This window comes from Onychomys torridus, chromosome 2 (genome assembly GCF_903995425.1).
Source record: "Onychomys torridus chromosome 2, mOncTor1.1, whole genome shotgun sequence".
Taxonomy (NCBI): Eukaryota; Metazoa; Chordata; class Mammalia; order Rodentia; family Cricetidae; genus Onychomys; species Onychomys torridus.
Window position 1 is genome coordinate 104,166,963 of NC_050444.1, and position 23,045 is coordinate 104,190,007.

The 23,045-nt window shown below is 39.8% G+C and overlaps 1 protein-coding gene and 1 non-coding gene across 4 annotated transcripts in view; one reads left to right on the forward strand and one right to left on the reverse strand.

The window, feature by feature from the left end:
- Dennd4c (DENN domain containing 4C) overlaps positions 1–23,045 on the forward strand; it is a 93,090-nt gene that overhangs the window by 13,231 nt on the left and 56,814 nt on the right. For 2 of the 3 annotated variants that reach the window (XM_036177551.1, XM_036177549.1), the window contains exons 2-6: positions 3,062–3,383; positions 11,684–11,936; positions 13,820–13,889; positions 15,624–15,793; positions 21,336–21,574. In XM_036177551.1, the coding sequence (XP_036033444.1) occupies positions 3,079–3,383; positions 11,684–11,936; positions 13,820–13,889; positions 15,624–15,793; positions 21,336–21,574 (1,037 nt within the window). In that variant the 5' untranslated portion in view covers positions 3,062–3,078. Of the gene's footprint in view, positions 1–3,061; positions 3,384–11,683; positions 11,937–13,819; positions 13,890–14,423; positions 14,500–15,623; positions 15,794–21,335; positions 21,575–23,045 lie in introns of those variants that run through there. The other variant, XM_036177550.1, reaches the window with a different exon arrangement.
- LOC118578916 lies at positions 3,893–3,999 on the reverse strand. Its single transcript, XR_004944306.1, has one exon. It is a non-coding gene; the product is annotated as a U6 spliceosomal RNA (small nuclear RNA).

Consider the following 23,045-nt stretch of genomic DNA (forward strand, 5'->3'; position numbering starts at 1 on the left):
ATAGAATTACTGTATGGACTGGCAATTAAACTTCTCTAGCTAGCTAGCCAGAGTGAAATTGTTATCTTGAGGCCAACCTGCACCCCTCCACCCTCAGGCTCAGTTTAGTATTCGATAGCAGCAGGGTATGGAGACAACTTAGTGTCCTTAAGTAGCTGTAGGAATAAAAATGTGAGGTACACACAGAGAGAAAAGGTGTTCAGCTGTAAAGTGGATGTAGTCTGAGTGGTCATGGTAAAGAGAGTTAAAGGTCTAGTGTTTGGGCATTTCAGAGGGTGAGGCAAAAAAGGATAAAAGGATTGCTGTGACTGAGTCTCACTCCTCAAAACAAAACAAAAACCTCAAATAGATAAAAATATAAGTTCAGGGCTGGAGAGGTGGCTCAGTTGTTAAGAGCACTAGGGGCACTTCAAAGGACCTGAGTTTGATTCCCAGCACCCACACCAGCCATCTCAAAGCAGCCTGTAACTCCAGCTTCAGGGGAACCCAAATACCTCTAGCCTTTCAGGGCCTCTTTATTCATGTGCACATACCATACACAGATACATATATTTTTAAATGATTTTTAAATTTTTACTTATTTTTACAAATATGGATGATATACCTGCTTGTATATTTGTGCTCTACCTGCATGCAGTGCCTTTGGAGGCCAGAAGAGGATGTCAGATCCTTTGAGGCTGGAATTACAGACAGTTGTAAGCTGTCCTATGTATGTTGGGAATTGAATCCAGGTCCTCTGCAAGAGTAGCCAGTGCTCTTAACCTCTGAGCCATCACTCCAGCCCCCCAATAATTTAAAAATAAAAATAGATCTTTAATAAATAAAAGAGGCAGAGGTCAACAGTTCAAAGTCAGGTTGGTCTACTACAAAGTTCCGTGCCAACTAGGGCTACGTAATGAATCTCTGTTTGAAAAACCAACAGCAGCAAAACTTTTAAGCCTTTCATCATCCTCTCCTGTCTCCCCCCACTCCCACTGATCCCTTTTGTTTACTGCTCAGGGTGAACCTAAAAATGGGTTGACTCAAATTTGGTGCAGTAGCCGGCTTTATTCAGAGCATCAGACAGTTTATGCTTTGAGAGTTAAGAAGAATCACCCAAATAAGTATACAACACCAGGACAAGCTGCACATGACAAAGACATGTTTCCTTAGAGGCACATGCATAACAACAGCTGAAGGAAACTCACTCCTACCCCACACCTGGGAGGAGCACACAAACACATTCCAAGAACAATTCTGTGTTTTGAAGAAACAGAGGTCACAAGACTCTTGTCTTGTTTCCTTGGAGTTTTCTCACAAACACTCAGAATTATTACGTTTTTGTGTCCTGACACCCTTCTTTCAAATTAGGAAATTATTGCCAATTCAAGATAGTGAATATCCATCAATATCCCACATTTCCTCCTATCTCACTATTTTCTCCTGATTTTGCCTGTTATCAACATAGCCTCTAAAAATTCAATCAATTAAGTTAATTGATTAATTGAGACAGGGTTTCTTTATGTAGCCCTGGCCATCCTGGAACTCCTTCTGTACATCAGGCTGGCCTCGAACTCAGAGATCCACCTGACTCTGCCTCTGAAGTGCTGGGATTAAAGGTGTATGCTACCATTCCTGGCTTTTTTTTTTTTTTTTTTTTTTTTTTAGATTTTTTTTTTAATGTGTGTGGGTGTTTTGCCTGTAAGTATGCCTTTAAGAATGTGCCTGTAAGAATGCTCTACATTTATTCAGTGCCTCTGGAGGTCAGAAGAGGGTGTCAGATCCCCTGAGACTGGAGTTACAGATGATTTTGAGCCACCATGTGGATGCTGGGAACTGAACTCGGGTCCTCTGGAAGAGCAGCTAGTGTTCTTAACCACTGAAAACATCATTCCAACAAGTTTCTAAAATTTATATGGGGCCAGGCATGGTGGTGCATGCTTTTAATCTCACAACTGGTGAGGCAGATGCAGATGGATCTCTGTGACTTCGTGGCTAGCCTGGTTTACACAACGAGTTCTATGCCAGCCAGGGCTACATAGTAGACCTTGTCTCAAAATAATAGTAATAATAATAATAATAATAGAATCATATATGCATTCTTTTTTCTTGATCTGATTGCTTTCATATCATTTTATTATTCATCCATATTATTACCTAGTTCAACAGTTCATAAATCTTTACTGAATAGTAGTGTGTATGTGTACTTGTTTGTGGATAGGGGTGTGTGTGTATGTGTATGTGTGCATGCCATATTGTGAGTGTGGAGGCCAGAGGACAGCTTGCAGGGGAGTTGGCTCTTGAGTTACCCCTTGATTCATCTCATTGGCCCCCTTTTCCAGGTTTTGAAACAGGGTCTTGCTGTGGGATGTCTTTCTGTATGCTGTGAATATGTGTTACTCTCATTGGATAATCAATAAAGCTGCATTGGCCTATAGCAGGGCAGGATGGAGCCAGATGAGAAAATCCAAGAGATAGTGAAAGGAGAAAGGAAAGTAAGGGGAGATGCCAGCTGCTGCCCAAGGAGCAACAGGATGTCAGCAGACCGGTAATGCCACAGCCACAGCAACATGGCAACATATAGATTACTAGAAATGGGTTAAGTTATAAGAGCTAGCTAACAAGACTCCTCACTCATAGGCCATACAGTTTGTAAATAATTTAAGCCTCTGTGTGTTTACTTGGGACCAAGCAACTGCGGGATGCGGGTGGGAGACATTTGCCCTGAATGTGGGGGCCCAGCATGACCAGAGAAACTTCTAGCTACAGGCTCTCACTGTGTAGTGCTGGCCTCAAACTCAAAATCCTCCTGCTTTAGGCTTCCAAGTGCTGGGATTACAGATTGAGCCACTACACCCAGCTAAGATCTTAAATAAGAGCTATAGGTACATGAAATGACTGTAGTTGTGTTGCAAATGTACCTACTTTGTTGTAGGTAAAAGTGATGTGCTAAAACCTACAGAATGAAGTTTGATTATAAGTCTGAGAAGTGTGATAGTTGATTATTCCTAACTTAAGGATGTCTTATTTTGATCAGTATGAAGTATTTCTAACCATTGATACCTTCTCTTTTCTGTTTTAGGTAGCAGAACAGCAGTCATGATAGAAGACAAAGGACCAAGAGTGACAGACTACTTTGTTGTGGCAGGTCTCACTGATACGTCAACTCTTTTGGATCAAGAAATAAATCGTATAGATACTAAATCAACTGGCCCTAAAGCTCCAATCACAGACATTGCAGTGATTATCAAATCGGCTGGGGAAGCTGTACCCGAAGGATACACCTGTGTTGAAGCCACTCCATCAGCACTCCAGGCCAATCTGAACTATGGAAGTCTGAAAAGCCCAGAGCTTTTTCTGTGTTATAAGAGAGGGAGAGATAAACCGCCCCTTACAGATATTGGGTAGGATCACTTTCTTTTGCTATGGTAAAGGGAATTAAATTTACTTAAAAATAAAAAAGGTATATAGTAGTAGAAATTTGAATTTTCTTGTAGTTTTATTATTTTTTATTTCAAGATTAAGTTCAAGGATATATTGCATGTCTATACCTAATCTTAATTAGATATAAAAATATGAAGAGCTATGATGAAAGACATTGTATTTAAGGGACTATTTGTGTTGTATGATGAATGATTATAAATCCAAGCACCTTTAGGAAAAGGCATTCCTTTTTTTTTAAAGAAATATATAATATATATATTTGGAAGCCAAGTGTGGTGACTTGTACCTGTAATCCCAAGCACTTGGAAGGTGGAGGCAGGAGGATTAGAAATTTGAAGTCATCCTTGTCTGTATACCAGGTTTAAGGCCAGCCTAGGCTACATGAGATCCTGTCTCAAATATTGGGGTTAGAGGAAGTCGTTTCTCCTCCCTTCCTTCCCCCCCTTTTTTTAAAAATTTTTTTATTTAAAAAAATATGGAACGCTTCACGAATTTGCATGTCATCCTTGCCCAAGGGCCATGCTAATCTTCTCTGTATCGTTCCAATTTTAGTATATGTGCTGCCAAAGCGAGCACCCTTCCTTCCTTTCTAAGTTGGGGACTGGAGATGGGCCTGTTTGCCTAACACATACAAGTTCCTGGGTTCAATGCCCAGGACTACTTTAAAAGAAAAGAAAAAAAAACACAGTCCATTTTTTTCAATAGCTGTTGTGGGGGCTGGAGAGATAGCTCAGCACTGGCTGCTCTTCCCGAGGATCTGGGTTTTTCCCCAGCATTGACACAGCCACTCACGCCTGTCTGTAACTCCAGGGGATCTGACACCCTCACACAGACATAAGTGAAAATAAATACATTGCTGTTGTGAAGTATTTTGTCAATAGTTGGTGGAGATTTCTTCTTTGTTATTGCTGCAAAGACTTTATTTCAAAAATATGTGTTGATACTTGTCTGTGAAAATGTTGCTGATATAATCCCCTAGTAATTTACCATGTGTGGATATTATATTCAAGTGTTGTGTTTATTATAACCATCCCTAGTAAAAACTGATGGTAGAGCCATGTGGCCGTAAAGGTACTTGCATGGGATCCTAGTAGGATCAGGGTTTAAGGCTACTTTGCTACATAGCTGGTTTGATGGATTACTTGAAAGCCTGTCTCAGAACTACTTCCCTACCCCCAACACACACACACACACACACACACACACACACACACACACACACACACACAGGGATTGTAGATATATAGCCATTGGAGAGCACCTTGACAAGTATTTTTGGGTTCAGTTTGTCCGTTTATACAAAACATGCAGTTTTCATGGAGAGTACATTAAACGGGGATCAGTTGGGCAGTTGGGGCATGTATGTAAATACTGTCCTCCAGCTTCTGTGAGTTCAGTAGCCTGCTGCTGACTTGTGCTTTGTTCTGCTTTATGTTAAAATACAAGATGATGTCATCTGCAAGTGTCCATAGTTTCACCTTCCCGGACAGTTTGGATAGTTTTATTTTCTTGTTCAATTCCTGTGGCTAGAACTTCTACTACAGTGCTGAGTAGCAGTGGTCATAGTAGCCGTTGGTCTCATTCCTGAGTCTAAGCAAAAAAATTTGAGAGTTTATCATTGAAAGTGTTAGCTCTCAGTTTTTCATAAATATCATATTTTTGCATTTATGACATTTCTACACTTGTATCTAGTGTACTTGGCTCATTTGCCCCTGCTGCCCCTCCCTCCCCAGTGGTCCTGCTGTTCTTCACAAATAGTTCCTCTGCTTTCATTTTCATGTCCTTGCTCTGTCCTGTCCTTTTGTATGCAAGGTGTGTGTATGTATGTATGTGTTTTGTATGTGTGCTCACACATAGGGTGTGCATGTGGGGTCATGGAGCAACTTGAAGGATTTCTTCCACCATATAGCTTCCAGGGGTCAAACTCAAGTTGTTGGACTTATTGCAGGTATATACCTACTGAACCATCTCAGGGGCTTTCAAGATCCCCACTCGCCCAGGTCAGGAATTTAGTATGGCTGGTCTGGAACTTGCTATGTAGACCAGGCTGGCCTCAAACTCATAAAGATCCGCCTGCCTCTGCCTCCTGAGTGCTGGGATTAAAGGCCTGTGCTACTATATGCCTTTTTGTTTTGTATTATGTTTTTGTTCATTTTGTGTGCATACACATATACACAGAGGTCACAAAACAACTTGAGAGAGTCAGCCTTTTCTTTCTCTCATGACTTTATGATTGAACTCAGTTTGTCAGGCTTAATGGCAGGGGTCTTTAAAAAAGATTATTACAGCTGGGTGTCAAGTATCCCAGGCTGGTTTCAAACTGCCTGGTTTTGTAGGGGAGGATGACCTTGAACCTCTGATTCTCTTGCCTTTTCTAATGCTGGAATTATAAACTTCTGCCACCACACCTGGTTTATGCAGAGCCACACCAATGGCTTCATATATGTAAATTCTGTGCTGGCTTAAATATACCCCCATGTTTTTATTTGATTCTAGGAGTTGTTTTTTGTTTAGTTTAGTTTGTTTGTTTGTTTTTGCTGTTTTGAGACAGGGTTTCTCTGTGTAGCTTTGCACCTTTCCTGGAACTCACTTGGTAGCCCAGGCTAGCCTTAAACTCACAGAGATCCACCTGGCTCTGCCTCCCAAGTGCTGGGATTAAAGGCGTGTGCTACCACTGCCTATCCTCATGTTTAATATTGTGGCTGTCCTGTTCTCTGACCCCAGATAAGTTTATTTAGAGGAACACACAGTATTTTGGGGAACACAATACCACCACAGTAATCATTCAAAATATTCAAAATATACTGAATGCTATCCCTGTTTGTAGTTTATATTGCTATTGATATCATTTCCTTTTTGTTTCATTTTCTGGGGGTGGGGGTAGAGTGGTATGCTGAGTATTAAATGCAAAGCAGTGTACATGCTGGGCATGTACTCCAATACTGAGCTATATACAGAGCCCCTGTTTTTTGAGACAGAGCCTCACTGTGTAGGTCTGGAGCTTGCTGTGTTGCCTAGGCTGGCCTTGACCCTAAGCTGACCTTGACCTGATCTTTCTGCTTTGGCCTCCTGAATACTGGGATTACTGACAGGTTATTGGTATTATTTCCTTTTTTTCTAGTATAGTCTGATGAGATATAAGAAATTATTTCAATTTTTATATTGCTAAGACTTGTTTGAAAAAAATCAGGTATGGTGGTGCATGTCTGTAGGTGGATTTTTCTGTCCCACCTACCTGCTCCCAAGTAACCACACAGATTTCTTATTAATTATGAAAGCTCAGCTGATAGCTTGGGCTGGTTTCTAACTAGCTCTTATAACTTAAATTAACCCAATTCTATTATTTACTTTCTGCCTCGTGACTTTATTACCTTTACTCTGTACTGCCCAAGCTGCTTTCCTGCTTCCTTCATGCCTGGCTTCCTCTTCCCAGTGTCCTCTCTGTCCTGAAAATTCCTGTCTAGCCATTGGCAGCTTTTTATTAACCAATCTGGGTGACACATATTCATAGTGAACAAAAAGATTTTCCCACAGCACTCCTACTTGGGAGGCAGAGGCAGTGGAAGGTGGATCTCTGTGTCTGAGGCCAGCCTGGTCTACATAGTGAGTTCCAGGGCATCCAGAGCTACATAATAGACTGTTACACACACACACACACACACACACACACACACACACACGCACACATGCACACTTGTGTGTTGTAAACTGTGATCTATTTTGACAAAGTTTTCACAGGAAGCTGACATGAATATTATGCAGCTGTTGGATGACATTCTACAGAATTCTTTTGATTTATGGTACTGTTTAAATCTGAAGTTTAATTTGATGCATTTACTGATGAAAGTATAGTATTGCAGTACCCCCCTATAATTGTATCTGATCTTATCTATCCCTTTGTGTTCAGTAGTGTTTGTTTTATGAAATGGGGTATTTATGACTTTCATTTATTTATTCATTTGCTTTTCTGTTTATCTGTGTGTGTATAATTGTGTGTGTGTATGTTGGATTCTTGTGTGCTCCTGTTCGTATCTTGGAGGCCAGAAGAGGGTGTAGGGTGTCTTACTCTATCACTTTCCTTCTATTCCTTTGAGAAGCAGGGTCTCTCCCTGAACCTGGAACTTTGTCTCTCCAGATAGCTCTGAGCTGCAGTTACAGGTATGAGGAATGCTGGCTTCTTGTGTGGGTGCTGGGGTCTGAACTCTAACCCTAAGGATTGTGCAGGAAGCGCTCTTAGCCGCTGTGCCCTCTCTCCAGCCCTAGCTTTGTAATTGTTATGTCTAGCTAGCTTGTTCTTTCTGAGAGTGTGTAAGGACGATCTTTCCTGAGTAATTTTGGCTGGAAGTCTGCCTTGTCAGATAGGCGTATAGGTGATCCTGCTTGCTTTCAGATTCTCTTTTTCTTGGAGTATTGTTTGTCATTCCACTTTCCATCTGTGTGTTTTTGAGTGTCTTGCATACAACAAACAGTTGAATCTTATTTTTTTATTTGCATTTGTGTTTTGTCTATATGAGAGCATTGGATACTCTGGAACTAGAGTTATAGACAGTTGTGAGCTGCCATGTGGGTGCTGGGAATTGAACCTGGGTCCTCTGGCAGAAGTTAGTTCTTGTAACCACTGAGCCATTTCTCCAGCCCCCTGACATTGTGGGGTTTGTGTGTGTGTGTGTGTGTGTGTGTGTGTGTGTGTGTGTGTGTTGTTTTTTGCCTGCATAGATGTCATATATATGAGGTTGTCAGATCTTCTAGAACTGGAGTTAGTTATGAACTGCCATGTGAGATGCTGGGAATTGAACCAGGGTCCTCTGGAAGAGCAGCCAATGCTCTTAACCACAGAACCATTGCTCCAGCCCCTTGAATCTTATTTTTAATCCACTTAGCCAGTCTTCATGTTTTAGTTGGAGAGTTAAGATTGTATATTTGAGTCAGTAATGAGAGCATTGTACTAATTTTCCTTTCTTCATCTTAGAAGTTTATCTATTTCCTTCCTTCCCTCCCTCTCTCCCTGCTCCCTTCCTTCCTTCCTTCTTTTTTTTTTTTTTTGTTTTTTGTTTGTTTGTTTGTTTTTGTTTTTTGGAGACAGGGTTTTGTCTGTGTAGCCCTGACTGTCCTGGAACTCACTTTGTAGACTAGGCTGGCCTCGAACTCAAAGATCTGCTGGGATTAAAGATATGTGCCGCCACCACCCAGCTATTTTCTTAATTCTTAAGTATTTTTTTGTTTAATGTTTTATGAATGCTAGAGTAGTGAATTGCTTTAGTCTGTAGATCTGTGTTACACAGGGGAATCTGATGCCCTCTTCTGGCTTCCAAGGATACTGCATATGCATGATGCATAGACATACATGCAGGCAAAACACCCATACACATAAAATGAAGTAAATCAGAAAAATGGGTAGACCTACAGCCATACACGGATGTGCTCCATAAGCTTCTATGTGTTTAAGTTTTAAATTTAATGTTTATATTTTTTATTCGTGCGTGTGTGTGTATGTGTGTGTGTGTGTGTGTGTTGGAAATCCTGGAGCTGGGGTTTCAGGTGGTCGTGATCTGATGTAGATTCTGGGAACCTAACGGGTCCTCTGATGGAGCAGTCCATGTTAGTAACCTGAGCCTCCTCTCCAGCCCCTTGTTGTTTCTGTTCACCCAGTGGCAGATAGTCTTGATTTACATTGTAAAGCCTTTCTTTCTTTCTTTCTTTCTTTCTTTCTTTCTTTCTTTCTTTCTTTCTTTCTTTCTTTCCTTCCTTCCTTCCTTCCTTCCTTCCTTTCTTCCTTTCTTCTTTCCTTTCTTTCTTTCCTTCCTTCCTTTCCTTTCCTTTCCTTTCCTTTCCTTTCCCTTCCCTTTCCCTTTCCCTTTCCCTTTCCCTTTCCCTTTCCCTTTCCCTTTCCCTTCCCTTCCCTTCCCTTCCCTTCCCTCCCCTCCTCTTCCCTCCCCTCCCCTCTCCTCCCCTCCCCTTCCCTCTCCTCCCCTCCCCTCCCCTCCCCTCCCCTCCACTCCACTCCCCTCCCCTTCCTTTCCTTTCCTTTCCTTTCCTTTCCTTTCCTTTCCTTTCCTTTCCTTTCCTTTCCTTTCCTTTCTTTCCTTTTTTTCCCAGAGCTGAGGACCAAACCCAGGGCCTTGTACTTGCTAGGCAAGCGCTCTACCACTGAGCTAAATCCCAAACTCCACAAGGCCTTTCTTTATAGTATGTGCTAATATTTAGCTGGCTTTTTAAGAGCTTTATGTGAATAAAGTTTACATATTACTAACCCATTACTCAGTAGGTTTTTTTTTAAAAGTATATTTAGAGACTTGTGCAGCTGTCACTATAATCCACTTTAGAACATTTTTATCTTCCAAAAAAGAAACTCTGTACCTAGTTGGCAGCCACTTGCTCATGTTCCTGACTCCTCTCTACTCTTAGGAAGTTACTATTCTGCTTTCTGTCCCTGAACATCGGCCTCTTCAGGACGTGTCCTATAAAGGCAGTCATACGCTGCTGCCTGGTTGTCTGTGACTGGCCGCCTTCACTTCACAGGGTGGACTTTCCCATGTATTGCCTTGTTTTAATTGCTGGGCAGTAGACTCTTGGGAACTTTCATATTGTGTCTTTTAGTTAGTGGGCATTTGATTTTTTACCCCTCCACATTTTGACTACTGTAATGATTTTATGAGCATTTATGTTTTTATTTGTCTTAGTCGTATACCCTGAGTAGACTGCTGAGTTTTTGAGCACCCGTCAAACTTATCTAAATCAAGAACTTTTCATCAGCATTTTTTCCTACATCCTCACCAATACTTACCTGTTTTCTTTAAAAATCCCCCTCCTTTCTCTTTCTTTATGTAAGTGTGTGTGTGTGTGTGTGTGTGTTTGTGTGTGTGTGTGTGTGTGTGTGTTCGATACATATGCTGCCATACCCAGCCCCTGTTACCTTTTGGATGATTTTCTTCTCACATAATGTGAAGTAATAGCTCATTGTTTTGACTTGTCCTTCTGCGGTCTGACATACTCAGCAGCTTACATGTGTTTTGGCCATTTGCATGACTTTAAATGTCTATTTACATTCTTTGCCTACTTTAAAAAAAATAGAGACATTTCATTTCAAGCAGTTTTTAAAAATAGTACTTACATGGCCTAGCTGCACAGCCCAGTCTGCTCTAGAGCTTTCAGTCCTGGCTAGCTGTCCTGAGTCCTGGCAAAATCCAGTTTAGTTTCAGTTTAACTTTACACAGAAACTACAAGAGTAACAGAGTTCACATATATCCGTCACCTAGCTTTGTGCCTTTTTGTTTATTTTCATTTATTTATTTATTTGTTTATTTAGGTTTTTCGTGGCAGGGTTTCTCTGTGTAGCTTTGCGCCTCTCCTGGAACTCACTCTGTAGCCCAGGCTGGCCTGGAACTCACAGTGATCGCCTGCCTCTGCCTCCTGAGTGCTGGGATTAAAGGGGTGTGCTACTACCACCCGGTGTGTTTCAGTTTTTTTGAGACAGGATCTCATTTTGTAGCCCAGGCTGAACTGGAATTCCCTGTGTGTCCAAGGCAGGTCTTGGCCTTTGTCTTGTGCATCCGTTGGGATCTTAGCACACTTTACTTACTTGATGGTAGGTGTCATTTGTGTGTGGACGGGTTTGTGGTTTGCTTTCTTACCCTGTCTGGCTGTGTAGACCAGGCTGACCTTGAACTCACAGATCCTCCTGCTTCTGCCTCCTTAGTGAGTGGGATTCACTTGGTCTAAGGACTTTTAAAAATAAAGGTTTGACAGGAATTGAGAAGAACGTTTTCCTGAAACCACCTGAATTGAGCACTCTGTAGACTTTCTAAAGCTTGACCTGAGGGTGTCTGTAGTGTTCCCAATTCCTTTCGTAGGTTTCTTGTCATGAAAAATTCAATCGCTCACTCCAGCTTTTACTTCTTTTTTTTTTTCTTTTTTTTTTTTAAGATTTATTTATTTATTTTGTATACAGAAGAGGGCGCCAGATCTCATTACAGATGGTTGTAAGCCACCATGTGGTTACTGGGAATTGAACTCAGGACCAGTCAGTGCTCTTAACCTCTGAGCCATCTCTCCAGCCCCAGCTTTTACTTCTTAAATCAGGTTCTAGCTTTTGAAAAATAATCCAGAGATTTTTTTTAATTCCTAAAGTAGTCATTTTAGTTTTGGTTTCTGGTTGAAGTTTGGAGAGGAATAGGAATAACTAAAGTTTTGTTTCCACATTTCAAGAAGAAAACAGCATTAACTTAAATCTCTCTCTCTCCCTTTCCTTGCTGCCTTGCAGAGTGCTATATGAAGGGAAAGAAAGGCTTATTCCAGGATGCGAAGTTATCCAAGCCACGCCCTATGGTCGCTGTGCCAATGTCAACAATAGTTCAACTACTTCTCAAAGAATCTTTATCACCTATCGCAGGGCTCCTCCAGCTCGGTCCCAGAATTCCTTGGCTGTAACTGACATCTGTGTTATTATAACTAGTAAAGGGGAAACCCCTCCTCACACTTTCTGCAAAGTTGATAAGAACTTAAATTGTGGCATGGTAAGAACAAAGTTGTTTCCTTTTCAAACTTTGGTTTGGAAATAAGCCAAAAAGGTTTAATATTGGTTCCATAATTTATTTTCACATTTTTATGATTCTTGTATATATATATATTTTTTATTTTATTTATTATGTATACAGAAAAGGGTGCCAGATCTTATTACAGATGGTTGCGAGCCACCATGTGGGTGCTGGGAATTGAACTCCGGACCTCTGGAAGAACAGTCAGTGCTCTTAACCTCTGAGCCATCTCTCTAGACCTCCTGTTTATATTTTTATCTCTCCATTTTTTTTACATTGAAAAAGACTTGTTGAGATGGGGATCAAGCCAGGGTCTTGTACATGCGAGACTAGCTCCCTTATTAAGGGGTACTGTCCGTGCCTTTCTAACGTGTATAAATCATTATTTTTAATATTCTGATGACACACAGAATAAGTATAATTTAAGCTTGGGATTTTTATGTATGTCTGTGTATATCTTAATATTGCCTGTTACATCAACATATAGATTTATTAACCTCTGATTTTCAGTAGTAGCTTTAAGGACGGTTACAAATAGGTTAGGTGGAAACTCTCTTTATAGTTATTTATTTGAAATATTGTGATTTTACATGCTTACTTTTTGAAAGGGTTAGTAAAACTCAGACATAACTGTAATCCCAGTACTCAGGAGTTCAAAGCCAACCTTCTCTGAATAGGGCTTTGCTGAGCCAATATGGGCCACAAATTCAGACCCTGCCTTAAATAAGCACACAGAGTTGTGGAGAAGGAAACAGGGCAAACATATTTAGTTTATAGTTTTATAAGACTAACCTTTGCTATTGGGTCAAATTTATTTTGAAGATAGGCAGAGGTGCATGCATTTGTAACTCTTAGTGGAGGTGATGACTTCACAGTCTCCTGGGGAACCCAGTCTCTCCTAGTTTGGGCTCCAATATCCACTCCTTCTTGTGTGGCTTCTTTCAAGCACTAGTTAGTAGTCTCTGAATGATCATAAAACTGCAAGCTTTTTTTGAAAAATTACATTTTACTGTGTGTGTGTGTGTGTGTGTATGTGTGTGTGTGTGGCCATGCACATGTGCACACATGGAAGACAGAAGATCACTTTTGGGAATTGAGTCTCTTTTCCAACATGAGGATCTCAAAGATTGAATTCAGGTTGTCAGGCTTAACAGTGAGCACCTTTGCTCTCTCATCTGTGTCCCACTGACCTCATCAACTCTAAACTTTTTGAAACTGTCTTTAAAAAAAGAAAACAACAACAACAACAACAAAACCCAACTTGTTTTTTTTCCTTTGTCAACCCTGTTTTTACTTTATTCCATGGCTACTGTTTTACAAACAGTGCTTTGATTTTCTTTTGGGTGCTGGAATTGAACTCTACCACTGAGCTACATTCCTACCTTTATAAAGATAGGTTTTAATTTTAAAATATTTATTATTGTTGAGACAGGGTCTCATGTATCCCATCCCAGGGTAGTCTGGAAATGACAATGTAGGTGACCTTGAACTCCTCAGTGCCCTGTCTACACTTCCCTAGTGCCAAGACAACAGGTATGTACCACCATGCCTAATTTTATGTGGCACTGGGGGGGTCATACCTAGTTTTCATGAATACTAGGCAGGTACTGTTAACCAAGACATCAGCTCTTTTTGTTTGTTTTTTAAAGACAGGGTATTTGTAACCCAGAGTGGCCTCAAATTCACTACCCTATACTTCCTCATCCTGAATGCTGGGATTATAGGCAGGTATTACCACTCCTGGCTAACTAGGAATTTTAACTGACTTGTCTGGATAAATAATTTCTAGATGACATTCAAAATCATCAGTTCCTCCTTTTCACTTTTTGTTTGTTTTTGAAAACTCAATTTGTCTTTTACAGTGGGGTTCCAATGTGTTTCTGTGTTATAAGAAGTCTGTGCCTGCTTCAAATGCAATAGCATATAAGGCTGGTAAGTGAAGTGAAGATCTGTCCCAGTCGACAAACTAGTGAATGCTAACATTGGGCTGGCTAAAAAAGACAAAATGTGTTCCCTTATGTACTTTGTGGAATTGATGTATTTGTTAATTATCTATACTTTTTAGCATGTAAAGGCTGAAGTTTTCTAAATGCATTATATGTTGTAAGATTTACTAATACCAACCTCTATATGTTGTTAAATTTAAACTTTTGTCTAAGCCATCATATGAGGCATAAACTGCCAAGCTTTGGTCTACACTAATAGATTGAATTTCAGTGGAAATTTCTTTTCTCTGATCTTTGTATTTGGACAATCATAAAGGTGTCAAACTGCATCTATACTTCTTATATTTCCTTTTCTTTGTGTGTCTGATTTGAATCACATGCTACTTGCCATGAAAGGTGGACTTGCTTCCTTTCTCTCTTGTTGCAAAGAATCAGCTATGTGGAGGAGAGAAGGGCCTGAGAAACTTTTCTGCCATGAAGTTTTTGGGAAATCTATCGCCACACTCTAACTGCACACAAAAGTGTCAAGGGCTGTAAAGATTTAAGTGTGACTTCTACATCCCACTGGTATGGTGGGATAAAATCTGAAAATACAGGTATGCTCCAGTTATAAATAGAAGATGCTGGAATGCTTCTTTGTGAAAAAGAAGCAGTGCCAATTACTTTTTGCTTATGCAGTTTTTGAAGTGAAATTTTATTTTAGGGAAATTAGGCAAATCCATATCTGAAAACTCTTGATTGTCCTCATAAATCCATTCATACTAATGAACTAAACCATTTACTCTATATAAAAATAAAAGCAACAGCTAATAGAAATTTAGAATCATTGTAGACTACAATATTGCTGTAATATGTCTGTACTACATGATCCCTTGATGTCTTTTCTTTGGAAGGGAGAAGCTGTGGACAGCTCAGACTAAGACTTTTGCAGAAGGGTTGCAAAAGTATTTACAGTCTAAATTTTAGGTACTTACTATGAGACACATATTTTAGAATACAGAGTTTTGGAGACTGAACTGGACTAGAATCTTACTTTCAAGTTTTTAACTTGGAAGTGGACTGTCTGTTGGTAACATTAGAGGCCAGTGGATGGGTGGTGTGCAGCGCCTTTGCTCTGCAGGGCGGGCTCTGTGAGGCTCAGTGCTGCTTCCTGCCCTCCTTCCCGGGTCTCCCTCCTCACTCCAAAAGTCTCCGGTCACGGTCACGTGGAGGGCCTTCGGGCCGAAGCTTTCAGCACTGCTGTGGGGCTGACATCACTCTTCTTGCCTTGCATTTTTCAAATAACACTTACCCCTTCTCTGAATTTTTTCCCAAAGACTAACTGAAGTAATTAGCAAATTTTCCTTTGAACTTTCTTACCTTTCTTCACAGATTGTTGACATACTTAGGTTAAAAAAAATGTGTTGATTGGTGATCAAGATTGGCTGACTTCAGTGTTTATTAGTATTTTTAATACATTTTCATGTAATTAAAAGAAGTTGGGGGTGTTGGGGATTTAGCTCAGTGGTAGAGCGCTTGCTAGGCTCTGGGTTCGGTCCTCAGCTCTAGCAAAAAAAAAAAAAAAAAGTTCAGGAATAACATAATAAAGGATAGATTGGCTTATTTTAATGTCTGTTATAGCAAAAAATTTGGTATTACAATGTGTTATTAAGTATGTATCATGAATAATTTATGTAAAAGTGATTTTTTTTAAAAAGAAATCTTGTCCTTTCTCTGAAAGGTTTGATTTTTCGGTATCCGGAAGAAGATTATGAGTCTTTCCCTCTCTCAGAATCCGTGCCTCTCTTCTGCCTTCCTATGGGAGCCACTATTGAGTGCTGGGATCCTCAAACCAAATATCCACTTCCCGTCTTCTCAACATTTGTCTTGACAGGTTCTTCAGCTGAAAAGGTATATTGTGTGCCTTGTTGATTAAGCCTGTTTTATCCATATTTTAATGTTGTAAAGTAGTTAATTTATGTTTTATTTGAATGTTAGGATTATTTGGATAAAAGACATTTGCATTTATACTATAACACCCATTGTAAGAAGTCAAAAGTAACCAGACCCAAAGTCTGGACAACTCAGTGAACTTCTTTACAGTTAGAATTGGCAGACTTTGGGTCTGGTTAATTTTAGTGTTTGATGTTTGTTTGTTTGTTTGTTTTAAATTTTTTATTTTTTATTTCCAAGTTTTTTAAAGTAATAAATAATTTATAAAGTTTTTAAAAAGTCAACATGAAACCTGTGATTATATAATATGTTGATGTCCCTGAGTCTTATATATCAAAATAAGGTGTTTCAAAAGAGGTACCCCCAAACGCAGATCTTAAAATGAGATTATGGTAATGATATAAAGACATAGGTACCTTGGGAAGAATCAGAATTACATAAAACAGCTGGATGAGACCTTCAAGACACTGAAATGGTTGAAGGGAAGCATTAGAGCCATTACGAATTCAATGTGTGATTCAGCTGGGCATGGTGGCACATGCCTCTTAACCCAGCGCTTGAGAAGCAGAGAGGCAGGCCGAGAGAGATCTGTGAGTTTGAGGTCATCCTGGTCTACATAGCAAATTCCAGGGTAGCCAGAGCTACATAGAGAGATCCTGTCTCAAAACAAACAAAATTGACTAGAAATTAGAAATATGATCTTTAAAATTAAAATTAAAAAATATATAATTAAAATTCAGTGGCTGATTTTTTTTTTTTTTTTTTTTGAGACAGTGTCTTTCTGTGTATCCCAGGCTGACCTCATATATGGATCTTCTTGTTTCAACCTCTTGTGTTGAATTATAGGCATGTTCCGCCATGTCCAGCCTTCAGCGAGTGGTTTCAGCAGCACCAAGTCAATACCCAAAGGGAGAATTAATGAAGAGAAAGGTAGATTTTTCTAATATATAGCACAGAAAAGGGTAAAACATGAACTTTTAAAATATCCAGATAGCTGAGTATGGTGGTACACACCTTTAATTCCAGCACTTGGAAGGCAGGTAGATCTCTGAGTTTGAAACCAGTCTGATTCTACTTCATCCAGGGCTACCCAGTGAGACCCTGTTTTAAACAAAGAAACAAAAAGCAAATAACACAAAATTATAACACGTAAAAGGTTCAGTAAATGAATTCCAAAAGGGCAGACTAGTAAAGATAGAAGACATGGTTTTTAGTGCCCAGCACTTACTTGGATGCTGGGGCTCTGAGCTCAGTTCCTCTTGCTGTGTGACAATGGCTTAACTCACTGAGACATCCTCCCAGTCTCTGTTCACTTCTGAAAGTAATGACTTATGATGTCTGTCTAGATTGAGATGTTGCCAAGTCATCTGGAAATAGGAATTGAGTTCTGGGAAGAGGGCAGACAGAAATAAAGATTAGTGTTCTGCTAGTGAGATGGTTATGGTTCAAACAATTAGAAAATGAAATTTTCCCAATAGAATTAGATGAGAAACTTGAAAAATGGCAATATTTAAATGATGGGCAGAATTGGATCTAGTATGGGAAAGAAAGAAGTTAGTAGAATAAAGAGAAGTGTTTACTGTCAAACATAACAAAGGAATAAAGATTTTGAAGATAGGACTGTCAGCCGAATTTTTGTTATAGAGAGAAAAAAGGAATTAAGCACTGAAAGTATTTCAGCCAGGTTATTATTGGTAATCTTGGTTAGAATTGTTGTAATGGATTGAGGTGAAGAATAGTTAGCTAACATAGAACAAGGCTAAGGTGCTTCACTGGGAGGCTGGGGGAGCAGCAGATAATTCAGGCTACATAGGGACCCATAACTTCAAATAACTGGAGAGAAAAGGAGAATAAAGAGAGTTTAGGTGTGAGCCTGGTGATGGTGGTGCACACCTTTAATCCTAGCACTTGGGAGGTAGAGGCAGGTGGATCTCTGTGAGTTTGAGGACAGCCAAGACTATTACACAGAGAAACCCTATCTCAAAAAAAAACTAAAAACAAAAACAAAACAAAAAAGCAGAGAAGAGAAAAGAATTTGGATGTGTAACTGACGAACAGGTAGGGATTAGACCATGTGAAAATCAACTATCCTTCAGTGATCGAGAGCTTTCTGTGCACAGCCCTGAGTTGTATTCCCACCACCAGACAAGCGACCAACCACATAGTAAACTCAGAGCCTAGCTCAGCCTTAGAGCTTGCCCCACAAGCCTGGCGACCTGACTGATCCCTGACAGGTGGACGGAGAGAGCTGACTCCACAGTGGAGTCCTCTGATCTCCTGTGGCACTAGCATTTGGAAAACTAGCATCTCAAGTTTGAAGCCAGCCAGGCCTCCATGAGACCATCTCAAAACAAACAAACAAACAAACAACCCCAACAATTTAAGAGAGTGCCTGAAACAAATGGCAAGAAGGGAGAAAATATTCGCAAATTACATATCTTAAAAGGTTTCTATTTTTCATGATGGGGATTGAATTTGGACCTTTGCTTGATAGACAAAGTGCTCTGTTTATATCTATTTATACTTCTAGCTCATAGGTGCTTATATCTAGAGTATATAAAGACAATAACAACAAAGTTTCTTTTTTTTTTTTTTTTTTTTTTTTGAGCTGAGGATGGAACCCAGGGCCTTGTGCTTGCTAGACAAGTGCTCTACCACTGAGCTAAATCCCCAATCAACAACAAAGTTTCTTGATGATCTCAATTTAAAAATGGGCCAAAGGACTTTGGCTTAGTTTGATTTTTTTTGTTGTTGTTGTTTTTTGTGTGTGTTTTGTTTGTTTTTTGTTTTTTTGTTTTTTTTGTTTTTTGAACAAGGTTTCTTTATCTAACAGCCCTGGCTGTCCTAGAAAACTTTCTGTAGACCAGGCTGGCTTTCATCCCCCTGCCTCTGCCTCCCAAGTGCTGGGATTAAAGGAGTGCACCACCACCACCTGGCTCTTAGTTTGTTTTCTGATGCTGTGATAAACACCATGACCAAAAGCAACTTGTGGAAGAAAGGGTTTATTTCATTTTACACTTCCAAGTCACAGTCCATCACTGAGGGAAGTCAGGGCAGGAACTGAACCAAGAGAGACCATGAAGAAAATGGTTTACTGTCTCTCCAGCTCATTTTCAGCTACCTTTTAAAACAGCCCAGGCTCAACTTTCATAGGGATGACACTGCCCACAGTAGGCAGGGCCCTGAGACATCAATTTGCAATGAAGAAAATGCCTCACTGACATGGCCACAGGCCTGTGTGGTAGTAGTTCTTGAATTAAGGGTCTGCACCTCTTCTCAGGTGTGTCAAGTTGATGACCAAGATTAGTCATCACAGACTTAGTCAGTGTTCTATCACTGTGAAGAGACACCATGACCACAGCAACTCTCATAAGAGAAAGCATTTAACTGGGGTTGGCTTACAGTTTAGAGGTTTAGTTCATTATCATCATGTTGGGGAGCATGGTGGCTGAGAGTTCTACATCCTGATCCACTTGGACCTAGCTTGGGCTTTTGAAACTTCAAAGCCCACTCCCACTGACACACTTCTTCCAACAAGGTCATGCCTTCTAATCCTTCTCCAGTAGTGCCTCTCCCCAATGACTAAGCATTCAAATCTAGGAGCCTATAGGGCCATTCTTATTCAAACCACCACACAGTCTTAAATAGATAGACATTACTCTAAAGACACATAAATGACCAGTAAGCTTGTAAGAGATGCTCAGCTTCATGTAGTTTGGAGATGCAAAGTTATAAGGTAGCATTTCACATCTATTAAGTTATCTGTTGTAACAGCAAAAATCAGAAAAACAGTATTGTTGAGAATATAGAGAAAGCAGAATCCTTGAATCCTGCTTCTGTGCACAACAGATTAGCACTTCCTTCTAAAGGAAAACAGAATTGATGAAGTAGTTCCATTCTGAGGTCTGTACCCAGAGAATTGAACATAGGATCTCAGAAAGAACTTGGATGCCAGTGTTTTTACAGTATTATCAGATAGCCCAGGTGTCCACTGAAGAGTGAAAGAAAAGTGGAATTTGGTATGTATGTTCTATAGAATATTGCTCAGTTTTAAAAAAGATGAAACTCAAAATATATCCTGTTACATGGATGGACTTTGGAAACATGCTAAGTAAGATAGAAAGACACAAAAAGAATAAACACTGATTCTACAGACAGTAGGTATCATTAGAATAGGCAATCTCATTGAGACAGAAAGTAGAATAGAAACTACCAATAATATGGATTAGGAGTGGAAGAAATGGGAAATTATTATTTAAGGGGTACAGAGCTTCTCTTTAGTGATTAAAAAAAGGTTTTGAAAGTGGGTAGTGGTGATGTTTACACATGATTGTGACAATACCACTGAGTTGTATACTTAACAATGGTTAAAATGTCCAGAGGTGGGTGGCACACACTTTTAATCCCAAAACTCAGGTGGCAGAAACAGGTGAATCTCTGTGAGTTCAAGGCCAGTCTGGTCTATATAAGAAGTTTCAGAGCAACTAGGATTACATAGGAAGACCTTATCTGAAGGGAAAAAAATCATGTGGGCACAGAAGATGGCTCAGTGCATGAAATGCTTGTGATGCAAGTCTGAGGACCTGAGTTGGAATCTCTAGAACCCGTGTAAAAGTCAGATAAGGTGGCACGTGTCAGTAACTCTAGTGTTCAGTGGCAAGATGGGAGGCAGAGACAGTGGGTCCCTGAAGCTCACAGACCAGTGAGCTGGGCACATAGAGTAGCAAACAACAGAGACCCTGCCAAGTGGAAGGTGAGGGTTGACATGTGTGCACATGCACCTTCACATGAATGGACATAGAAAAAATGACAAATGTGGTCAACTTTATGTTTCTGTATATTACACGCTCTAAAACATGTCATACAAGCAAGTCCAAGTTGAGTGAGGTCATTAGAGTACTCTATAGAGTAAGTGAAAAATATACTGAGTAGATAAAAGTGAGAACAAGTCAAAAAGCTTTCCTTTTTTTAATTAAAGCATATGTGAGTGTAGGAACACTTATGTTGCACATGTTTATAGAGGTCAGAGAACAACTTTCAGGGGTCAGTTCTCTCTTACTATGGAATCTGCAATTTGGACTCAGATTGTCAGGCTTGCAAGGTTAAATAAATGCTTTGCCTGATGAGCCACCCCGACTGCAGGAGGTTGCCCTTTCTTCTTTTCTTTCCCTTCCTCCCTTCCTTTTTTTTACTTTTTTTGTAAAAAATATATGCTTAAATATATAATCACAGCGTGTGTGAGGATCCTAGATGGATTTGCATCAAAATCTGGTTGCGTTTGGGATGAGATATTTCATTTATCTGTTTGGTATGTAGCCCCAGAAGATACTTGTTTAAAGAAAAAAAGAGCATTGGGCATGTAGATCTACTGGTAGAGTGCTTGGCTAGGATGCTTAAGGTTTGGAGTTTAATCTCCAGCATGAAATATAAAAAGTGAAAATGTGTAGAAAAAGAGGAATTTTCAGAAACAATCTTCAATCTTACAACTCTTTGACTGTAGGTATATGGAGCTGCTATCCAGTTTTATGAACCTTATCCTCGAGAACTTCTAACAGAGAAACAACTTATGCAGCTGGGCCTGTTGACCCCTGTGGAGAGAAAAGTGGTCTCCAAACCCATCAATTCAAACAAGTGCATTTGTTTGCTTTCACACTGGCCTTTCTTTGATGCTTTTAAGAAATTTCTTATGTTTATCTACAAAGTTTCTGTGTCTGGACCACATCCTCTTCCCATTGAAAAGTATGTATAATGATGAGGTGTCATGTCTGTAGAAATAAGATATGTAATGCTCATTTCATTGTTTAGCTAACTTAGCAGAGTTGAAAGGGAAGGAGAATCATAGTTACCCTATTTTTATATGTTCCTTCTCCACCTAAGTCATTGGTTGTGAACTTGGGAGTCTTGGTAAATAGGCCTTAGGATTGTTTTGAGAATTTGGGTGAGGCAATAACTTATATAGTTGTATGTGCTCTTCTTCCTGTTTATTCTTCAGAAACCAAGACAATGAACTTATACACGTGCTTTGTGTAAGTGGCCAGTACATGATTTAGGTATAATGAATATTCATCTCTAAACTAATGTGGAAATTAGAAAGGTAAATTAACTGATGTTAACTGTGTGATTTTGGTTCTAGCACAAGGCAGAATATTCCATAATTCTTTTTGTCATGGATATGTTTTATAGACAAGAAAAATAGATATAGAGCCATGAACGCAGTCTTTGTGTTTTGTTTTGTTTTCAGCCAGGGTTCCCTTTGTAGCCCAGACTGACTGGAAACTTCTAAGCCTCTTAGTTTCTGAATTCAGGGACTTTATAGGTATTCACAGCCTTCATCCTGTCATTTTAAATCTGTATATTGGGGCTAGAGGGATGGCGCAGCAGGTAAAAGCACTTGTTCTTGCAGAAGACTTGGGTTCCATTTCCAGCACCTTCATGACAGCTCACAACATCCATAACTAGATCCAGGACATCCAATACCACCTTCTGACCTCTACATGTCGTGTACAGACATACACATGAACAGAAGATCAGTCAAAATAAAGGAATGAATAAAAACTTGCTGTTTGTGTGCATGTATGTCTGTGCACAAACACATGGACACATACCACCAAGGCACATGAGGTCAGGATAACTTGTGAGCGTCAATTCTTTTCTTTCACCATGTGTGCTGTGGGTGATCACACTCAGGTTGTTAGGCTTGGTAGCAGACACATTTACCCACTGAGCCATCTCTGTAAACCTAACCCTGTCATTTATAAACGGTTTTGATTTCTAATGGGACATGGCATTTATTTATTTGTTTGTTTGTTTGTTTATCCATCCATTCATTCATTCATTCAGTTTTTCGAGACAGGGTTTCTCTGTGTAGTTTTGGTGCCTGTCCTGGATCTTGCTCTGTAGACCAGGCTGGCCTCAAACTCACAGAGATCTGCCTGGCTCTGCCTCCCGAGTGCTGGGATTAAAGGCATGCGCCACCTCCGCCTGGCTGGCTTCTGTTTATTACTGTATACAATAATAGACTTTAGTAACAAAGCAAGAAAGGTAGAAGGGTCAAGAACTGTATAAAGTCATCACAATATCAAAATTTGGTATGAAAAATAGAGTTTCCACTTTATTCCCAGAATGCAAGTTAGTAGTTTGTAGTTTTACATTTAACTTTCGGTTGTCAGATTAATTAAAATGAGGTAAAATTTAACTGCTGACAAGTTAG